The following is a 19,967-nucleotide window of genomic DNA, read 5'->3' as shown; positions in this document are numbered from 1 at the left end:
GTTTAGGTTTGTTGTATTTCTGTGTCACCCAGAACTGTGGTCGCTGTAATCGTTCAGTGATTTGCATAAATTGATCTAAACTGGCTCAGTTTTATTTTGTTTGGGTTTTTTTGTGTGAACTTCTACAACTGTTTGCTCGATGGGTTTCAGTTTCTATCTTTGAAATTGTGAATATATTTAGGGATTCCATAGTGGCTGACGCAAATGGTAGTAACCAGACCTTCAAAGTGAACCTTCAAAATGTTCAAGGTTCAAAAGCTTGGCTGTACTTTACCTCAAAAGATGCAGACTCTGCAACCTGCAACAAGTGCTCCAAGGTGATATTGTGCAGGGGAGGGAGAACCTCGAATTTGATTAAACATCAGACAGCGCGTAATGTTTTTTTAAAAAGCCGAGAAATGTCCCGTCAACGGAGTCGGCAGCATCCTCGTAGAGGAGAGTCCCAGCCTCTTGTGGTTCTTGTGATTATGATAATATAGACAGATTGTTGTTAATTTTATTTTATATTGGTTAATTTATTTCTTAGTCTTAGTATTTATATCATTTAAATTAATATTCTGTTCAACTTGCACGTCACAAAATGCCTTAAAAATAAAAAGGCACCATTTTTGGACAAAGTTTCAAGTTTTCTACGCACCTTGTTAAGAAGGTTTGGGCAACTTTTAAGCAACGGCACCGTTTCCAGAAGTACCGGTTTGACACCATTATCGGATAAAATCTTAACGATACCCATCCCTGCACATATTGCACATAACACTGCGAAAAAGGAATTTCAAGAAATCCTTCTATCAAAGAAATGCATCTTGTATTTTGTTCAGAGACAAGAACTTTGTGCTTATTTTAAACTTTTATTTTTAAGAATTTTTGTCAAGCAAAACAAGCTTAACCCACTGGCAGATTATTTTTCTTGATACAAGATGATTTGATTGAATATAAGAATATTTTGCGTTTTTGCAGTGCATTCCATTGAAATGCAGACTCGCCTACACCGTGCTGTCTCATATGCTCCATATTAACATGAGCTGTGCAATGACCGGTCTGTTTTTAGTTCACTGCATTGCATCTGTGAACGGTGAAAGCAGTTCTATTTTTCTAATTACTTCTTTCTTTTTTTTTGTCTCCAGGCCATTTTTTGAAGGGATGTCTCACTCCAGTTCTCAGACTGAGATTGGAAGCATACACAGCCAAAAAAGCCAACAGAGAGAGCTGTCGTGTCCCGTAAGTTGTTCTCCGAGCGCTCCGTCTAAACTCCCAGTGCCTTTGAGCCTCACCGTTAACCCTCAAACTCCCGCTGCTTCTTAATTGTTGAGGTTGGTCTTGTAAACGGAGTTATGCAAAAGAATTTCCCCAGTGTTTAAATGTCTGGCAGCCCTACGTGTTTATTGTGGTTCAGGGATTCCCAAGGATACCACGGGCAAGATATTCTGAGCATGAGGGCACTAGCAAAGAAAAAAAGAAAAAGAAAAAAGGACGTCAGCCTGCAGTCCTTACCCTTTTCACCCCCTGCAGCCCCTTCAGTATTTATAGGGACCGACACCAAATGACCTTTACACCACCATCTCCACACACACAACGCAAAAATGCTCCCATGCTCGGAGAGGAGATTGGATGGAGCAGTCCTGAACTCTGAGATTTATGGACCCTTGGAACAACAAGGCTAGAGAAGGAGAGACGTGTTGAGTGTGATGGGGGAGGGTGGGGTCAGTTGGGGGGGGGTGTTTATAAATATCTGGGAATCCATTTTAGCTCGTAATAAAATAGCCCAGAGCATTACAGGCTGGTATAGCCCTCCATTTCACTCGGTTAATGTCGGACTTCATAAACATGCCTTGCTGCCAGAATGGAAAGCCTTTGATGTAATATTGGAGTAGATTAAAGTAGACCTCACCAGATGCATTTAAACACTTCCAGTGGAGTACACCTGAGCACACAAATGGGCCCGTTGTTCTTGTGATGTGGGTATTATTAATAGACAGCTCTAATAAAATGTTCTTCAGGAGATATTTATACCAGCTCTACCGGTGTCGCCGGGCTTAACTCTGTGGAAGTGGTGAGGAACACATCCTGTAAGTGGTCAGTCGTGACCTGAAGACTTTCATTCTGAGCGCTGAGATTTTTTATTTTTTTTTCATTTATATCCCCCGCTGACGTGACCCGCTTGGTTAAAATGATCTAATGTCTGCGGATGTGTGTTTGACCTGCAGAGTGGAGACTTCCTGACTGTGGACAGATGTAAGGTGCAAGGCGGACGATATCAGGATGACAGCATCGCGGACACAACCGCCGGGGTATGTTTTTGGAATTTTTTTAAAAAATTTTTTTAAATCCCCTGAGCATCTGTTGCTCACATTTTTTTTCTTTTCCCGCCCTCTACCCTCTGAACTTGAGAGCCCTTTGCTCTGCTCCCCTGGGTTTCAGTTGTTTTCCAAGAAACCAAAGCTAAACCAAACGGCACAGTCATCCGTTATGGATCAGTAGAGCCGACAAGGCAGCTCCACGCCGGATAAACCTTGACTGATGAGAATCGAACGAGGGGTGTTTGCTGTTGGTTTTGTGCTGCCGGGTCAGTGTAACCTTGTTCATCCAGCCCCGGCTTCCCCTCTGAGCGCGCGGGCAGACGGCCTCGGCGCAGCGCCCCACTAACCCAGTTTGAATTGAATATCCAACCTGCTGGAGTAGCGTGTTCCCGGCCCCCTGCTGAGAGATCATAAGTTTTTTATCTCTTTTGTCGTGGTGGGCTTGCATCATTATCTCCAACCTCACACTGAGCTCCATTATTTAGCAGGTGCTGCTCTACCTCATTGTGCACTTTAGGCCTCTCTTCTCTTGCCTTTAAAATTGTGTTTTCAGCTGTATACACACGCACTACAACACTGAAAGAGACACAACACCACAGTCCTGAAAAGCACTGAAGTTTGTTTCTGAAAGGTTCTTAAAAAGCAGCATTAAAAAGTCTAAATTGTCCCTTTTGTTTGCTGTAAATGGTAACATTTGTCTGGGCTTTTTTCCTCTCTAGCTTTCTTTCTTCTTCTTCTTTTTTTTTTTTGTTTTTGTCTTGTTTTGATCGTCCTGTTTGTCTTTAACTGAACTCCATGACTTTCAAGCAATTAATACTTGAGTCACTTCCCAGGGATATGAAAGGTCAGATTCAGCAATCCATATCTCCTCCAGGTCATGTTAATTGACGTTTCTTGGAATTATTATTATTTGTAGCTTGGAATTATTGATAAAAATGTGACTTTGAACTCTTATGCGCGTAAAGTAATTATAGGTCTCATTATTTATCGTAGTGCTTTGACCTGTGCGGCCCTCAGAAGTTGATTCATTATTTGTTATTTAAAGGGTCTTACAGGCATTGAATTGCTTATGTAGGATGTATAAGACCCTTTGTTGTATGATAAACACAAGCATTGTCCTCTTACAATCCCTCCCTTTTTTTGGTTCAGGAGCCAGAGGCAGAAGAGAGTGGGCTAGGGCCAGGAGAGGTGAGCAGCTGGGATGTGAACACTGAACGGATTACCAGCACTGTTGGCAAGCTCTGCAAGACGGAGTCCCAAAACCACATGTCTCCCAGGTAAACTGCTCAACGCTACACTTGACCCTTAGTATAGCTTCAGTCATTCAGTGCGTTTACATGCACAGATTAATTGAGCTATGCTCGGTGAATGCAGATCCTTGTCCCAGTTTACATGCAATGGAGAAAATCGAATAACTGACGGGAACACGTCCTCCTCCTCCTCCACACTAGGTGGCGATATGTGTCTTTTCAGCTGGTTAATACCATGTTAATATGGCCCCCTTTCTGGTTGACCTATTACTTCAAATAATTAACAACTGGAGTAGTTCATGCGGCAGACCGGCATTTCAAATAACAAGAAGCAAGAAGGAAATAGTTCAGCTTTTTTAATCTCGTAAATAATGTGTGTGTTACTTATGGTGCAGATAAGATGTGCGCTACACCTCAGGTGGTTCTTCTACCGGCTGTGTTTACCTTCTTCTTCTTCTGCGACCAGATTTCTTGGATGTTTTTTTCTTTCTGGGTCATAGTCAGCGGTTGTGTAGCATGTGCACACGCGATGTCCAGTTAAAGTCCAATTAAGGCGTATACATGCCAGAGAAAATCGTTTTCCAATTGCATTATCTGTGTGTCTTAATCGGATAAGAAGAACTCCAATTTCTGTCGGAGTAACATGTTTACATGTGCTTAAGTTGTCCAGTTAAAGTTGGATTAAGGCAATAATTCATTTTTTTTCATATGCATGTAAATGTACTGATTAGGTCATCATCCGCATGAATTTTACGCTGCATTAGGGTCTTATTCGGAATGATTGTTTTTGTTATAACCTGAGTCCTGGTCTTTAGTCTCCTCTTGACTCTGTTTTAATGTCCTCCTCAGTAAAATGGAGAACAGGCTGCAGAGACGTCCTCGCAGCACCTCCATGAAGGACAGGCAGAACTCAAAGGCCCAGAGCGACCGGACCAGCAGCATGGAAAGCGAGTGCTCCCCAGACTCGCGACTCATCGCGCAGGTAAACCGCTCACAGATGTGGTGCGGCGGGGCGTCAAAGCCGCGGATCCGTTCAGGGGTTTTCAGTTGGGGTGGAGGTTCGCTGGCTTGTGTCAGACTCTGTGCTGCTGTCTAAAAAGGTTCCCAGGAAGTCTGTGTACGACCAGCTGAACCAGATCCTCATCTCTGATGAGCGCCTGCCAGAGAGCATCATCCTCATCAACACTATGGAGTGGCAAGGACAGGTGCGTGTTATTTTATTGATGGCGCCTCAGTCACGAATTCCCTTACTCTCATTTGATCACACATGCAGTAGAAACTCATGCATAGGGCTTACTTGTTAGCCATGCTGCATTGCCGACATTACTGCAAAGAGACCAGTATTGGGTGTGACCTCTGCGCATCCCTCCGGCATGTTTTCCCTGCTTTCTCTCCAATCCAATCAGCCCTGCCTCTCGTATATCCATTAACCCATCGGGTCCCTCTCATGTGTGTTTCTGTGCAGTATGTGGCCGAGTTGCTCCATGAACAGGCCCAGCCCATTGTGTCCACCTGCTCTGCTGCCGATGTTCAGGCTGCCTTCAACACCATCGTTACTCGCATCCAGAGATTGTGAGTCACATGCATACACACACATCGGCTGAATGACACAGGCCATCAGAAAGCGCGATTGTGTTTCTCGGGCCGATCCTCCGCACACGCTATGTCTGTTTACGGTGGCTCCTCGCCAGAGAATTCCAGGACTCTATCGCTCATGCTGCTCAAGTGCTCTCCGTCTGTGAACCCATTCTATCAGAGCTCGCCTGTTTTTCCATGAAAAGCTCGAGTTCAGCTCGAGCCGTCTCTGCTTCCTGGATCCGTCCGCTCGGCCGTCCTCTCCTCGGGATGTCATGTCAGTGGGAGACGAGGCCTCATCAGTTTGCCGCACCGCTTCTGCTTAAGTTGTTTTCCCCTCCTAATCCAGCTGAACTGCAGCTCCTCGCCGCTTCGCGCACCTGCTCCACGGTCGACGTGTTTATTCGAGCTGAGCCCCGTGTCATGTAGAGCCGCGCACATCCCTGATGTTAACATGCTCGCTCCGTGCTGTCACCGCCCTCAGCTGGCTGCATGATTTTTCTCCAATGTCGTCACTGGGAGTAAACAAAACGCTTTAATTCCACACATGTGAAATCCCTGTTGTGCTATTGGACAGTGAATCTCACACAATGACTCAAGTCTTGAAGCATTTATCTAGAAAGCCCATAAGAGAGTCCTTGGGTGTCCTCCCAGCGTGTAATTACTAGTTTGACGCTAAATTCTGAATACTTTTAAAAACGGCTTTGGAAACCTCGACGCATTTAAGTTTCCTAAGTCTGAAGAGAAAGTTGAGTTTCAGGCACCTTTCAGAGATGAAAGTGGTTTTATGTTGAGCGCTGTAGGATGAAAGCTGTTGCAATATTTGCTCTAACCTGAGAAAGGCTTGCAGATACTTGCAAGCCCCCGCAAGGACCAAGTATTGCAAATTATGACATATGACAGGTCCTGACTCTCAGGAAGGGTAAGGCCAGCTTTGAAAGAAGGAAAATCCTACTGAGGGGTAAACGTTTCCTTCCGTGACCCATATTTCTCTGTCACACCCCGTCTGACTCACACTCCTCCTGACCTGGATCTCTGCTTTGTTTCTCTTGATTGCTCATTGCCTCCCCGCTTCTCTCAACCCTTTTTTTGCAGCTGCAACTGCAACGCGCAGACGCCACCCACGATGAAGGTGGCGGTGGCAGGTGACCAGAGTTACCTCAGCACCATCCTGAGGTTCTTTGTGGAGCAGCTGGCCAACAAGACGCCCGACTGGCTCAGCTACATACGCTTTCTGGTGATCCCCATCGGTGAGTCATCCGGGATTCCAGCAAAATCCTGCAAAAACTCTTGGTTCTCATTTTAGCGTTGCTTCATAAGCCGAGTTTTATCCTCTGCGCCTCTGCAGGTTCCCACCCCCTGGCCAAGTACGTGGCCTCCTTCGACAGCCGGTTCAACAGCATCTTCATGGACACCGCGTGGAGGGAGCTGTTCTGCAGGACAGAGCGGCCCGCCTCAGGTGGGAGGCACGGCTTTTGTATCTGGCCGCAAAGTGTGTGTGTCAGATGTGCAGCTGACTTGAAAGGGGAAGAAATGGGGTCAGAGCGCAGGTCACGGGGCTGATGAATGGAGGGGGGAAAAAAAAAAAAGAGATTTCTTCCAATTGCAGAAGACAGCTACGGCTTGTTTTAAACCGTGGCACTATCTCTCGTCCCTGCACACCAGGAGGAGACTGTCAGGAGGCTCATTCACACTGAAAAGTTATTTCACATAGACTCCAATGTTGAAATATTGTTTGGAAAATGTTGTTTTTTTTTTAGCTTTAAAAGTTAAATCACCGTGAGCCAGTTGCAGCCAATTAATGTGATGCCAGTAAACTAATTAAATGCACAATTAATCAGAGCAGTCAAAATGCATTATTAATCAGTGTATTTTAGGATTTCCTGTTAGATTTGAATTTAATTTGTAAAATTCCCATGCACCTCCATTATCGCTTGTTCTCCCCAAACAAGCCTGGTAATCTTCATGCATCCGCACCTATCTGTTCACTCCATTAAATCCTCACGGGCACAGTAGTTACATGAAAGTTACATGACAAAATGCAAGAAAATCGGGGTCCTCTGTCTTATTAATTAAACAGTAGGCGGTTTCCGATCGGAACGACTTCGAAAAGATGGACTCGTTTCACATGCAGAGAAGCGAAAGGCTGAGACAAAAATAAACAGGTGTTAAAAATCCAATCCGCATCTCAGGTTTCCGATGACAAATGCATGTCAGCCTGCATGTAGCCCGCAGGCCTCATGTTTGACACGCAATTTGTCTTGTGTGTCTAATGGCTGACTTCACCCACATTTTTTATGACATTTTTACACTCAGCGAGCCCCGTCTCCTCAGTTCAGTGGAATGTAAATGATTAATTTCGGCTTGTTAGTCAGACGCGAAGCGGGAGAGCCGCGTTGTTAACCGTCTGTCTCTCTGCCTTCGCCTGCAGATAACATAGACGTAGCGGGACGGGTCGTTCAGTATCTGGCCGGTGCCAACGTGTCCCACCAGTTCCCCATCTCAGAAGCCATGCTCACCTACAAACAGAAGAGGTAAAATAACTTCGATTATCTGGGTTTTGCTTATGTTTTCTGTGTATATGCATGTATATATTTGTGCTATTTGTTCTCTGTTCCAGTTACTTCACACTTGTAGCACTGATGCTAAAGTTCTCTTGGAGCTAATAGATGGTGTTTAGGATGTTTCAAGTCGACTAACCTGCATGAGGAACATGCAAGCATGCAACTGCAAGCGCATACGCTGAAACCACACACACACACACACACACAAGTTGCTGTGATGTGTGATACGTATTAACAGACGACTCACGTTTATTCATCGTCACATGTGAACAAGCCCAGAAGTAGTTGATTTCTCATTGTTGTCTTTGCATCAACACAAATGACTTACGGTTAATTATTAAATCTGATATGAAAGGGAGTCGTCTCAGCCACTGACACAAACTCTGACTCACTCAGCTGACGGCCCATTGCATTTCTGTTGCATTTGCTTGTTTTCTTTTTGAGATTTGACCAAACCCTTCCCCTCTTTGTACGAGCGGCTTCCTATTGGTCAGAAGGTACTAAATACACCACAGTTTTAACACTGTTGCATTCCTTCTCCTCCCCCCTCCTTTCCCCTTTGATTTGCATTCAAGGAAAAGAAGCTTGTATTTTGATTTTTATATCAGGTATCTAATTCAACTCTCGTTGTTTTTCGCCCTCCTTATTCTCCCTCCTTCATTTGGCTCCTTGCTGTGTCCTAACATTCTCCTCCTCACACTCGATACTCACCGTAACCCCACGCCGCACTCTTGTCCCGACGCTGTCTTTAGTTTGGTGTGAGTTTGATTCGTGCTCTGTCCTCTGTGTTGTTGCCGTGATGATTTGCCTAACAACCTCTAAAATGTACACAAAGACGAAGGATGTTCTCACACATGGATCAAACAGTGGCGGTATTGTAAGTAATGTCAGATTCCAAAGCAAACCAGTCACATTTAGTTGGTTTGTGTCGAAACATTTATTTTTTTTAATGCTTGGACGAGGCCACTGTACGTTCATTTATTTGGAATTTTAGGAATCAATAAAATAAAATTAACTAGGTTTTTAAATACATTTTCATTCCCTGTTTCATTGGGTAATAACAGTGCTGCTGATTGAATCAATAAATAAACTCCACGTTAGCTTGCTAATATATCACTTGTTTAACTTGAGTATAATACAGAATCTGATCAACGCATCTGACATGAACAAAACACGTTTAATGTTAATTCAAGCAAAGATGGCATTAAACGCTACTAACTACTAACACACATATCATTCCATGTACACATATACACTGATCAGCCATAACATTAGGACCACCATGCCCAGTGACCGCCAGTTATCTTGTCGTCCCTGAACCTGTCAGCGGATGCATCGCGTTGTCACCTATTGTTATTTATACCGATGCCATTATCAATTCTGCGTATCGACCTGTTTCTTTATTGATTCTCTTATCAATTCCTCCTGTCAAATCTTTGGTTTAGAAAAAGTAGGTGTTTGTGGTTTTGTGTAAAAAAAAAACAAAACAAAAAAACAGCAATTTTATTGAGTATCTAAACAAGAGATCAGAGCTCATGTAAGAAAACAAACAGGAAATTGTTCTCTGGATCCTCACTAGCGATGCTCTGATGACTGGAGATGGTTGAACACATGGCACTCTCTGTATTTAGTGCGTCGTCTACAAATGCTTCAGCACGTTGGCGGTGTCGCATAGGTTTCACGTTGCACTGTTACAGTCCCTTCTGGTGAAGTGAAGCCACACTTTGGACCGTTTCAGTCTCCCTCTGCCAAAAGAATCGATAAGGGGAATAGCTTAGCATGAAGGCCAATGATGATATCGATGAATTGAACCAGTCGGAAAAGGATCTTTTAAATAACTGGTTCTCGATGCCTTTCTGTTGTCAGGAGCAGGAGAAGCAGGAAAGTCGAAGGATTCGTCCACATAAATGCCAGGAGCCATATTTTACAGAGACACGTTAGATTGTAACGGGATCGTCAGTGTTATTAACTTCACCAAGACCTAGTTTTAATGTTGCAGCTGATTGGTGTAAATATAATAAAATGTATGATATACATTTTCCAGCGTCTGATTCGTGAGCTTTCAATCACCGTCCCAGCTAAGACATTACTCAAGTTTTAATGTTGTATCGTGTGATGAAACTAGCTGGTTGTTACTCAAATCTCTTGATACTTAAAGTTAACAGTGGTTTTACAAGCAGCTGGTGCAGTTCAGTCGCAGTGTGTTTTGCTCAGTGGTGGTCTGCGTTGCGACATCTCAGGAATATAATGATATGATGTGGAACAGAGACAGGATTTTGTGTGTGTGCCGTTGGGAAGTGAGCCCAGCTGATCAGCCTTTTCTGTTCTGGGTGGAGCGTTAATCGCAGGCTCATGAAACCGGCCAGTTGATGTTGCAGTATTGGTTCCGAGAGGCGTTTGCAGAAATATGACACTACCTCAGTTTTTAAGCAATAATTTTGGGCACTTTTCATTTTGTCCTCTGTGTGTGTGTGCGTGTGTGTGTGTGTGTGTATTGACCTTTGAGTAACAAATACTAGGGTTCTGTTTTTTGTACAAATATGAACTGCAGAACAAGGGAAGTGCACAACACTTCAAAGTAGCCACACCGTTACTATTACTGAGCCCAAACTTTTATCAACACGGATAAAAATAGATCTCCCAACTCTGGCTGACAAGAAAGACACCGTCTACTTCAGGTTGTAAGGAGCGGTTCCCTCATTCATTTCATTGTAACGTGCCCCCCCTCCCCTCTCCTCCCACCCAAGATGACCCCATCCCACCCCAAACCAAGTCATGTGCCATTTCCACTGCGATGGTGGTACATGGTGCAGGCCATGCCGCTGCCATCTCTGCCCTTCCAGGACCATTGAGTGTTCATGTGCACCTCTGGAGTGTTGAAATGTACGGTCCCACCTCCGGTCATTCTCACAAGTCTTCCGTTCTGTTTTCTTTTTTTTGTTCACAGCCCTGACGAGGACTCGTGTCAGAAATTCGTGCCCTTTATTGGGGTAAGGATGAGTTTTGTTAAAGGTGCCAGACGCCGTTATTAATTCGTCCTGTGTTTACGTTCGTTTTACGCCGAAACATTTTCATTCTCGCAGGTTGTGAAAGTGGGAATCGTGGAGCAAAGCCTCTCCACCTCAGGTAAGAAAGAGTTTTTACACTATGCACCAGTCAGGCATAACATTATGACCACTGACAGGAGGAGTAAGGAACATTCACCATCCCATAGAAATGATGTTTCGGAGGCACAAGGGAGACCTACACAATATTAGGAAGGTGGTCATAATGTTATGCCTGATTGGTGTATATATTGAAGACTATGACAGCAGCACCCTGATGTTTTATTCATTCGCTTAATTTAAATGATTACCTCTAACTGGATGAGCTCCTCCAATAACCACCAAAAAAATAAAAATAAAAAATTCTCCCAATTCACAGTGGACTCAGATGATGCGATGGGTGGCAACACAAGCATCCTCTCCTCGCCAACGCCCCCGTCGGCTGGTCCGTATGGGAAGGAGATTGGGGGCACCCCGCCACAGTCTCCCTCCGTGTCCACCGCCCTGTCTGGAGCTGGGTAGGACAAGACTCCCATAAGAACACGTGGTATTTTTCTTTCTCTCGCGCTGTGACGTCGTAGCGACGAAGTTTCTGCCCTTTTTTCTCTTTGCAGCTCTCCGTGTTCGGGCAGCGAGGTGATGGGGCTCCAGGTGGACTACTGGACGTGGCAAGGCCCAGAGAAGAAAAAAGAGGGCGAGAAGAGAGACGTGGGACTGAAGAACACCCTGAAGAGTAACTTCCGTTCACTGCAAGTCAGCCGGCTCCCCTGTGGAGGAGAGCTCACCCCTCCACCGAGCATGGCCATGACTGTAGTCACCAAGGAGAAGAACAAGAAAGGTACAACTGAGTCTCTTGTATGTAGCTGGATTGCATTTCACTATTTTACCCTGCACTTAAGGATCCTAATTCTAATTTTATATTTTTTCTGCATGAGACAGATGAGGGACAATTGCAATTGTTATATACTGGAGAGGTTTTAAAGGAGTAGTCCATTGGTTTAGCGCTGCAAATATAACATGATCATAACACATATTTCTTGCTTAAAAACTTTAAAAACTAGGCCTATGTTACTCAATGCAAGCTGAACACAGACAGTTTGGTCATAAACTGCTTCATTTATGTACATAAGTACTAACAATACTTTACTGGAGTATTATTTTTTCTCGCATTTTTACTTCACTACATATTTTCGATGACTTTAATACTTTTCGCAAAACCCCGCCCCCAAACGGCCACCGTCCAATCATACATCCTAGCAACCGTTACTATGTAAACAAACTGGCTGCCGACCTCCGACAACCAAAATGGTGAAGCGGTGTGATCAGGCACGGTTCCCCAAGAGTCGTGTTCTTCTTGAAGCCGAAAACACGACCGGAGCCGAGGCTTAAGTGGATCAAATATTGCGGAAGTCCCTGCTAAATCTCAAGAAAATAAACAAGCACACGTCTGCTCCAAGGTAGAGTCGGGTAAAGCCATAGTGATAGCTAGCTAGTTAACTTCGAGCTAGCAAGACGCTCATATATACAAAACTGTATAGTTATGGTTACTGTTGGCGAATATTGGTAATATTAGTGTTTAATTAACGCTAGTTAACTTTTTGTTAGCCAGCTAGCTAGCTAGCGCGTTCGCCAGCTAACTTTAGCTGTTGCTTTGGGTCTCAGTAGTGGGAGCTCTCTAACGCTGTGTTTCATCAGTTTACATCCAAGATGAACATAGCGTCCCAACAGGCAATTTAAACTTATTTTGTTTTCATCTTTCATGTTGCATCTTGTGAATAGACAGCCTACCTGAGGCTAGTTACTGTACATGTACATGTACTCTATCTTGTACATTCCTGTCCTTTTTGAAATAATGTAAACAATGATATTCAAACTTTTGAGTGCTTTCTTTAATAACTACATAACTCAATACTTGTACTTTTACTTTCAGTACTTGAGTAGTAAATATTAAAATAGTACAAAAATTGTTGAATACTTTAGTACTTCTACTTAAGTGTGGTATTTAAAGAACACTTCAACTTTACTCGGGTCACTTTTTTGATAGAGTACTTGTACTTGTACTCTAGTCTGGGTCTCTAGTACTTTATACGTGTCTGCTACCAGCAGCAACTGTAGCCTCAAGCCTCTGGTCTCAAGTAGAGATGAGAAAGGTCTAGTTAGCTCGCTTCTTCAGCTCCGACTCAGGTTGCTTAAGGCTCTTTGTGAGACCTCACGCAGCTTCCTCCGGAGACAAAACAGGCTCGATACAACTTTCCTTCCAAATGCATCTCAAAGTACAGTCCTAGGTTTGGAAACGCAGCAGAGCTCCCCTTTCAGTACAAAGAAAAAAAACTACTTGAATAAAATAGAAATATTTATGACTCTGCTCGCTGTACCTCCCTTCCCAGTGATTTTTCTCAGCAAGAAGCCGAAGGAGAAAGAGCTGGACTCTAAGAGCCAAGTGATTGATGGCATCAGCAGGTTGATCTGCACAGCCAAGCACCAGCACACCATGCTGAGAGGTAAGAGGCACTCTGGAGCCGCACCGCCACCTAGTGGAGGCGTTACGTGCTCATGTAAACAGATTCGCTCCCGTGCTGTCAGTGGAAATGACCCAGTGCTGCTGTTCCTTTCACGTCCTTAGTCACCATTGACGGAGTGGAGTGGAATGACGTCAAGTTTTTCCAGCTCGCTGCCCAGTGGCCAACGCATGTCAAGCACTTCCCGGTGGGAATCTTTGGTTACACGAAGCCTGTGTGACCCCGGCCCCCCGACCCCAACCCCACCCCTCCCTCCCTCCCCGCAACTCAACCACCAGACTCTCCGCTGCACTTGTTTCACCGAGAGGCTTCAGAGGAGTAGAGGAGGAGCCGAAAGGCCCCCCCCCCACGCCCGGCAGTAATAGTTTTCCTGTGGAAATCTTACTGACTCACAACCACGTGTTCAACACACAAAATTTTCATGTCGTCTATTGGATGTTTTTAATGTCGTTGGGTGTTGTTGTTTTGTTTTTTCTTTCTTTCTTTCTTCCTTTCTTTTTTTTTTACACACTACAAAACGAACAAGTACTATTTTGTAAGATTTGTGCTACCGCCTCAGAAGTATTTTGAGGTTTTTTGACAATTTGCCACATTTCGATAATGGCAGCTGTGTTTGCACTTTGTTTTTCTTCTTTTTTTTTTTGTTAACATTTTATTATTTCTGTGAAATCCTACATTTATTGTTACTCTATAGACAATGGAGGAGTGTGATGGTGACGTGCAGTGGCGTGCGTGAGATTGTCGGAGACCGTGTCCGTGTTTGTTGTTGAAAGTTGGAATATTGCTGTGAATCTAGATGGAATCCTTCTCTTCGAACTCAGTGCTCACTTTTCTTACTCGTCCCTTTACTTTCTCAGAAAGTTTTATAGGAAGGAACATTAAGTTCACTTTGCCTCGTTGCTTTTAAGCACACTGTGTACCTGACATACGTTTAAAAAAAAAAAAACAACAACAACAAAAAAAAAACAAAAAAACAAGCAAGGTATTTGAAGGTAGCTATGATGAATGTAGCTATGACACATTTGTAACATGTTCATGGAGTCAGTTCATTATTGTTAAGTGCTGATGTTTTTGTATTGGTGTTAGTGTACATTCAGACTGTACAGTAACAACCACTTAGAAGCAGGGTAACGACTTATTTCAACTCCCAACAGCTGAATGCCAAATTTAGTTGCGACTGTATGAACTGTCGTCTTGTTTTTTTTTGTTTTTTTCCCCACAGTTTCACAGCTGCAGTTTCCACCTGTGTTGTAAATTTTGGCCGCCTCGGATTAATGTCAGGCCGCAGCAGAGCTTTATTCTGGTGAACGGGGGGGCGTCTCGCAGACCTGCAGTAACTTAGCAAAAATACTGGACTGTGCAGTGATGTGCCAAAGTCAGGTCTGTCTGACGGCCCAGTCCCAGGAGCTCTCGGCTCGGCCAAACTTGGTGTGAAACTGAAAACTAAAAATTGTACATGTGTTCGTGGTCTCCATGGAGGTCAGTATTAATATTACCGAGTTTTTATTAATTGTGATAAATGTACCAGTTAGCGCTTCTCATTTGGCCAAACGTGTAAAAGCATTTACAAGAGGGGTGCGAATCCTAAAATGAGCAAATTAACCTATGTGTCCTTTTTTTTTTTAAATAGAGCTTCTGGACATGCAAATAATACCGGGCCTAAAACGCGCCGATTGGGTTTGCGCTTCGGTATCGTGTTACGGGAAAATTACAAATGAGTTTGACTGACTTGAAACATGCTCCGACGGTAGAGTCGAGCGCAATGCAAGTGCTGAGATGCTTTTAAAATACGACGACAAGTGTATGGAGTCTCGCCAGATGTCCAAGTCACTGCCTATGTGTGTCTGTGTAGGTGTGCTCTTACGTGTGATGGTACTTCCTGAATAGTGTTACGTGAAACTTTTGCAATAGGAAACCTTTGGACAAAGGGCCTTCTGTATGAGTTTGTTGCTTTTTTTTCTATAAAGTGAAGACTTACGAGCTTTGATAGGCTGGCTTTTGTAGTATTGTATATAAATATATACAAATTATACTATTATTGTGAATCCCCCTTGTCCCCGATCCCACTAAATTGAAAGCACAAATGGTGTACCTTTATTTCTTGACATAAATGCCAAATATATTTCCCAAACTCTTAACTATGAAGTTGTACAATGCAAACACTATTAGGTATGTCATTGCTCATACATTTCCCTCACTTTGTAATGCACTTTCATGTGGTTTTATTCACATTGTAGCTCAAATTGGGACACACTTTGAGAGATAAAGTGTGATATTTGAAATGTAAACCACTACCTATAGTCAAGAGAAGGCTGATGTTCTTTTTTTGTTTTTATTAAAAAGAAATAAAATATGGACGATGTGTTTATGTTGACGGGTTCAAGTGCCCTGTGAGGTCGGAGGAACCATTAAGGTCGCCTGTTACCTAATGTTTTGCCACTTAAATGTTTTAGAAGTTATATTTTTTTTGCGGCTGCCACCATACGTGTCTGCCTGCGAATGTTCTGTCAGGTTTTTCCTCTCCTGTTTTTTATTTTTTTTGAAGGGTTCACCATCTTCTCTCAGTCGGGAGCTCAGCTGGCCCTTACTCATACTGCGCCGAGTGTTAACCAGGGCAGAGTTGTTTGGGGGAATTTGTCGCGCAGGTCGGCCTTTGAGATACTAAATGAAACGTACTTCGATGCGTCCGACCTCAAGGTTTCTTGTTGTTTCTTTTGCCCTAAATCCAGAGGTAGCATGGGGGTGTTTTACAAGGCTGGATCAATGAGCAGGCATGCTCACCCCGTCACCACAACTTAACACAGAACTAACCAACGTCAGTGTTAACTCCCTCATTACCGGTCGAACTCCAGTTCCATCATGCCATCTCATTGCTCCTGTTACTTGAAATGCCGCCCAGTGTCTTTGCACAAACCCTATTTTAAATGACATGACAGTATTTTTAAATTTACCACTAAAAATATGGGTTACTCTGCATGTTTTACTATAGTTGTAAATATGTTTTGGATTTTTATATTGTTTTGTTTCTTTCCATGCTCTCACAAGCAGTTGTGTTTAATAAAATTTTTAATCTTCTGTACAAACAGCTGGTCTTTATTCATATTTTATCCGCCTGGACTCCATCACCGTAATATTCCAAGGAGATTACGAAGGAAAAGACAATGTCCCGACTCATGCTGAGTTAGTTAGCGGAGATTGAGGGCAGGTTGACGTAACTCTTCATTTTAGGCAGCGGTTTAATCTTGCGTCCGGCCCAGCCTCCCTTCCTCTTCCACAAGCCGCTGGAAGGTCGGACGCCGAACCAGCGGTTGCGCCCGGCCTTCCCGATGATCTGTTTGTTGTGGTCGATGTTGGAAACGCGTCCCACCGTCACCATGCAGGTTTCCAGCACCTGTCGTGTGTGTGTGTCAACAAGGCGACATTTAATTTGAAGGAAAAGACGGTTGAAAGTCTGCAGGCGTCGAGTTAACCTCACCTGAACCTGCTGCTTCGAAGGAAGCTGGACGATCGCGGTTCCGTTCACTTTACGCAGTAAAACACCACTTGTGCCTGAAAACCAAAAAAAGAACATTTGGTTTATTTTACCAGTTACAGTTTTATAATGAACGTAGGCTGTTCACATTCGAAACTGAAGCAAAGGAATTACAGCTCTTTAACACGAAACTCCCTATTTTTCAAGTTATTAGGCAACTCAAAAGCTGTTTCATTGACGTACGTGGAATATTCTTTCATAAATTAAGCAGGCAAAAGGTCTGGAGTTGATTTCAATTGGAAAGGCTGTCAATCATTAACATGTGTTCAAAGGATCTTTGAATGCAAGTGAAACAGACCAACCACACAAGTCCATCAGAGACATAACGTGAACATTACGAGTGGCCAAATCTAAAATACTGCCAGAAAACGTAAAAAATAAAAGTCAAAGCAGTTCTGGAGCAGCATTCTTTATTCACATACTACGTAGCTCAATCTGTACTTGAATAATGGATGGAAAAAAAGTATTTCACAGGAATCATTTTAATTTTTGGAAAGCACGGGTTCATTTCTGATGGATCAGTTCCATCTAGCGTCCTGATCAGACCCACAATTAAGACACGCATGCCCTCCCTACTGTGAGACAAAATGTTTTCTGTGTGAATTACCTGCTGCACGAATGTACTCGGACCCCTTCCCCGGCTGTATCTCCAGGTTGTTCACCAGCGTCCCCACGGGAAGAGCTCCCAGCGGGTAGGCGTCGCCCTCTCTGGCTGCCACTGCAAATGACAACAAAACACACACAAAATGTTAAGCGTACAGATTCCCAACATTACTTCTCATGAACCCAGTCATCTCAGTGCAGCTTAACGGGAGGAACTGAGGAGTAGCTCTCACACCTGCCATGCGTCCAATAACTGCAGATGTTTTAATGACGTCTCCGACCTTCATGTTTTCTGTCGCTATGATCCATCTTTTCCGGTTACCTCCAGCCACGAGGGCGATGTCTGCAGACCTATGCAAACATGGAGGAACAGGTGAATATAAAGAGAGAGAGAGAGAAAGTCCTGCATGTGACGGAAGCTGAGCTTACCTGCAGGGGTCGTATCGAACTTCAACAACCTTCTCTTCAAACGGCTTCCCCTCCTTGCTGGGTTCATAGTTCAGTCGTTGGAAGTCTATCCACCGGTATCTTTGCTTATGGCCACCGCCGATGCCTCGTGTACGTATTGTTCCTGCAAGGCGAATAGGAATCTGAGCATCTCTTTTAATTTAGCCCTGAACAGTACTACTATATTCCTGCTGTTACAAGAGCAACATCCTAGAATGTTTCAAGTGACAAGTTAAACATGAGGGAAACTGCAACCACACATAAAATATATTGTTTTCCAGAAACCTTTATTTTGTCATACTTTTAAGTACTACTTTAAGAAAACTGTTTTGATTAGCCTAATGAGACTTGGACTAAAATAAGTCAGACGTGAAGCTTTACTAAATCTGAAAAAATAAAAAATGGGAGAAAAAGACCCATTTCACGATTACATATAAATCAAATTTTTAATCTTCTGTACAAACAGCTGGTCTTTATTCATATTTTATCCGACTGGACTCCATCACCATAATATTCCAAGGAGATCACTAGTCTGTCCTTGTGTATCATGTGTGTGATTTTACTGTTTGCAATTTGTGTCTAATAATGTAGCACAGCTGCTTCTTAGGCCCATTCTTCCATTTCCCTTTAAACATACGTTTTGTATTACATACTTCTAAAATGTTTTAAAAAGTGCCGTATGTACTACCAACATGAACGTGTTATTGTGCTGCGTTGCATGTTTTGGATTGATGAATGATTGATCAAGAAATGAAGAGTCTACGCATTAGAAACACACTTCAACTTCCTCCATTCGTGCTTGGACAAGTAATTACCTGTGTGATCTCTACCACCGGTCTTTTTCATTCCCATGGGTTTGATGGTGTACTTCTCCATCTTCTTCCAGTATGTCCTGTTCTGATCCAGGGAGGCCGTGGTGAGGAAGCCCCTGAACTGTCCGATCATACTGGGCACCAGCTGAGCTCCCAGCTCGGTCTTTGCAACAAACTGCTGAAGTAAAAGAAAGAGACAAGGAGCATGTTTGGATGCTGTGATTGTGAAAGTGTTAGTGTGGCTGACAGGGCGATTTTTTATTTATTTTTTTTTTACCTGCGAGGAGACCAGAGCAGGCTGGGAGAGGGTCAGGGAGCGAAGAGCTCGAGTTAGACACGACACCGCCATCACAGCAACTTCCTGCTGACAGAGAGGAGAGAAGGTTTGTTGAAGGCTGTTGAGATTTTGTTGTTTTCTTCGCTTCGTGTCTTCTAATATTAGCTTGGCTGTTTTCAGTACAAACTTGTCTTGCCTCTACCTGGTGTTAACAGAACCTAATAGATAATGCTTAACAAATTAACGCGTCTGCTACATTCTGAATAGCTCTCTGACTGTATTTCTGTCTGAACTGCCTGGATGCAGTTATACCTCCAACCTTTCCGATGGCAATCAAACGTGAGCTATCGCTAGCTTAGCTTTGGTATTTATATCAATTCCACTTCATTACCGGATTTGTCTTTAGGTTTGTTTTAGTAAATGACACAGAACTAACCACATGTCTCTCGTCAAATATCCAACATAACCAAATGTAACGTTAACATTAAGCCAACCTTTAAATTTAACTTATTTCATCCCCGGATTCTCAGCGTCCTTCACAGTCCTGCACGCTACGTCGCGTGCTGATGACGTATATTAAAACGCGCCTAGATCATTTTGTCGTTTTTTTTTTTTACAATTACCGTGCAGAAACTGAAAGATTATATGGTGAATATCGTGTGCATATTGAAGTATACATTTTGTTTTATAATTTTATTTACGTGTTTACAACATTAAAGGGTAACCGTTTGCCTCTAGGTTGCAGCATTCCCTTCTCACATGATGATATAACTGTGTTACTATTTGTCTCACACATGCATCGACGTTTAATGAGGCTTGCTACGTATTAAAATATTTTGTTCTGGCCACATTAAACCAGTATTATAAACAGAAGAGCATTATGTTAAGTTATATTAAGTATATCCGTATGTTTAGTTTGTGACCAAATAAAACTGAGATAGCTTTGATTATATTATGACGACTGGTTTATTTTGGGTATATTCCATAGTAATATCTCGGTCAAGGTTCCGAGTCATCCAGGTCATGGTATATTCAAAAAAGCAACTC

At 43.3% G+C, this 19,967-nt stretch overlaps 2 protein-coding genes across 6 annotated transcripts in view; one reads left to right on the top strand and one right to left on the bottom strand.

Annotated features, from left to right (window-relative positions):
* Positions 1-16,334, top strand: part of zmp:0000000755 (phosphofurin acidic cluster sorting protein 2) — a 51,697-nt gene extending 35,363 nt beyond the window's left edge. The window contains exons 10-25 of one of the 2 annotated variants that reach the window (XM_047602595.1): positions 1,125-1,218; positions 2,205-2,288; positions 3,447-3,574; positions 4,397-4,529; positions 4,648-4,752; positions 5,013-5,119; positions 6,218-6,372; positions 6,471-6,581; positions 7,554-7,656; positions 8,262-8,294; positions 10,634-10,676; positions 10,770-10,812; positions 11,110-11,248; positions 11,345-11,568; positions 13,118-13,231; positions 13,354-16,334. In XM_047602595.1, coding sequence (XP_047458551.1) covers positions 1,125-1,218; positions 2,205-2,288; positions 3,447-3,574; positions 4,397-4,529; positions 4,648-4,752; positions 5,013-5,119; positions 6,218-6,372; positions 6,471-6,581; positions 7,554-7,656; positions 8,262-8,294; positions 10,634-10,676; positions 10,770-10,812; positions 11,110-11,248; positions 11,345-11,568; positions 13,118-13,231; positions 13,354-13,469 — 1,732 coding nt within the window. In that variant the 3' untranslated portion in view covers positions 13,470-16,334. The remainder of the gene's footprint in view (positions 1-1,124; positions 1,219-2,204; positions 2,289-3,446; positions 3,575-4,396; positions 4,530-4,647; positions 4,753-5,012; positions 5,120-6,217; positions 6,373-6,470; positions 6,582-7,553; positions 7,657-8,261; positions 8,295-10,633; positions 10,677-10,769; positions 10,813-11,109; positions 11,249-11,344; positions 11,569-13,117; positions 13,232-13,353) is intronic. The other variant, XM_047602596.1, reaches the window with a different exon arrangement.
* On the bottom strand, positions 16,298-19,503 carry mrpl2 (mitochondrial ribosomal protein L2). Of its 4 annotated transcripts, none has more exons than XM_047602597.1 (8): positions 19,415-19,503; positions 18,921-19,007; positions 18,647-18,821; positions 17,814-17,955; positions 17,620-17,735; positions 17,389-17,499; positions 16,725-16,798; positions 16,298-16,640 (listed from the first exon to the last, which is right to left on the bottom strand). In XM_047602597.1, exons 2-8 carry the CDS (start codon positions 18,990-18,992, stop codon positions 16,431-16,433), a joined length of 900 nt encoding a protein of 299 aa, XP_047458553.1. In that variant the 5' UTR covers positions 18,993-19,007; positions 19,415-19,503; the 3' UTR covers positions 16,298-16,430. The 4 variants fall into 4 exon arrangements, with proteins under 4 accessions (XP_047458553.1, XP_047458555.1, XP_047458554.1 ...); XM_047602599.1 differs by having other exon boundaries at positions 18,647-18,818; XM_047602598.1 differs by having other exon boundaries at positions 18,921-19,004; positions 19,415-19,488.
* Between the last annotated feature and the right edge of the window lie 464 nt (positions 19,504-19,967).

This window comes from Mugil cephalus, chromosome 13, assembly GCF_022458985.1.
Source record: "Mugil cephalus isolate CIBA_MC_2020 chromosome 13, CIBA_Mcephalus_1.1, whole genome shotgun sequence".
Taxonomy (NCBI): Eukaryota; Metazoa; Chordata; class Actinopteri; order Mugiliformes; family Mugilidae; genus Mugil; species Mugil cephalus.
The sequence above is the reverse complement of the archived record's forward strand: the minus strand, read 5'-3'. Positions and strand labels throughout refer to the sequence as shown.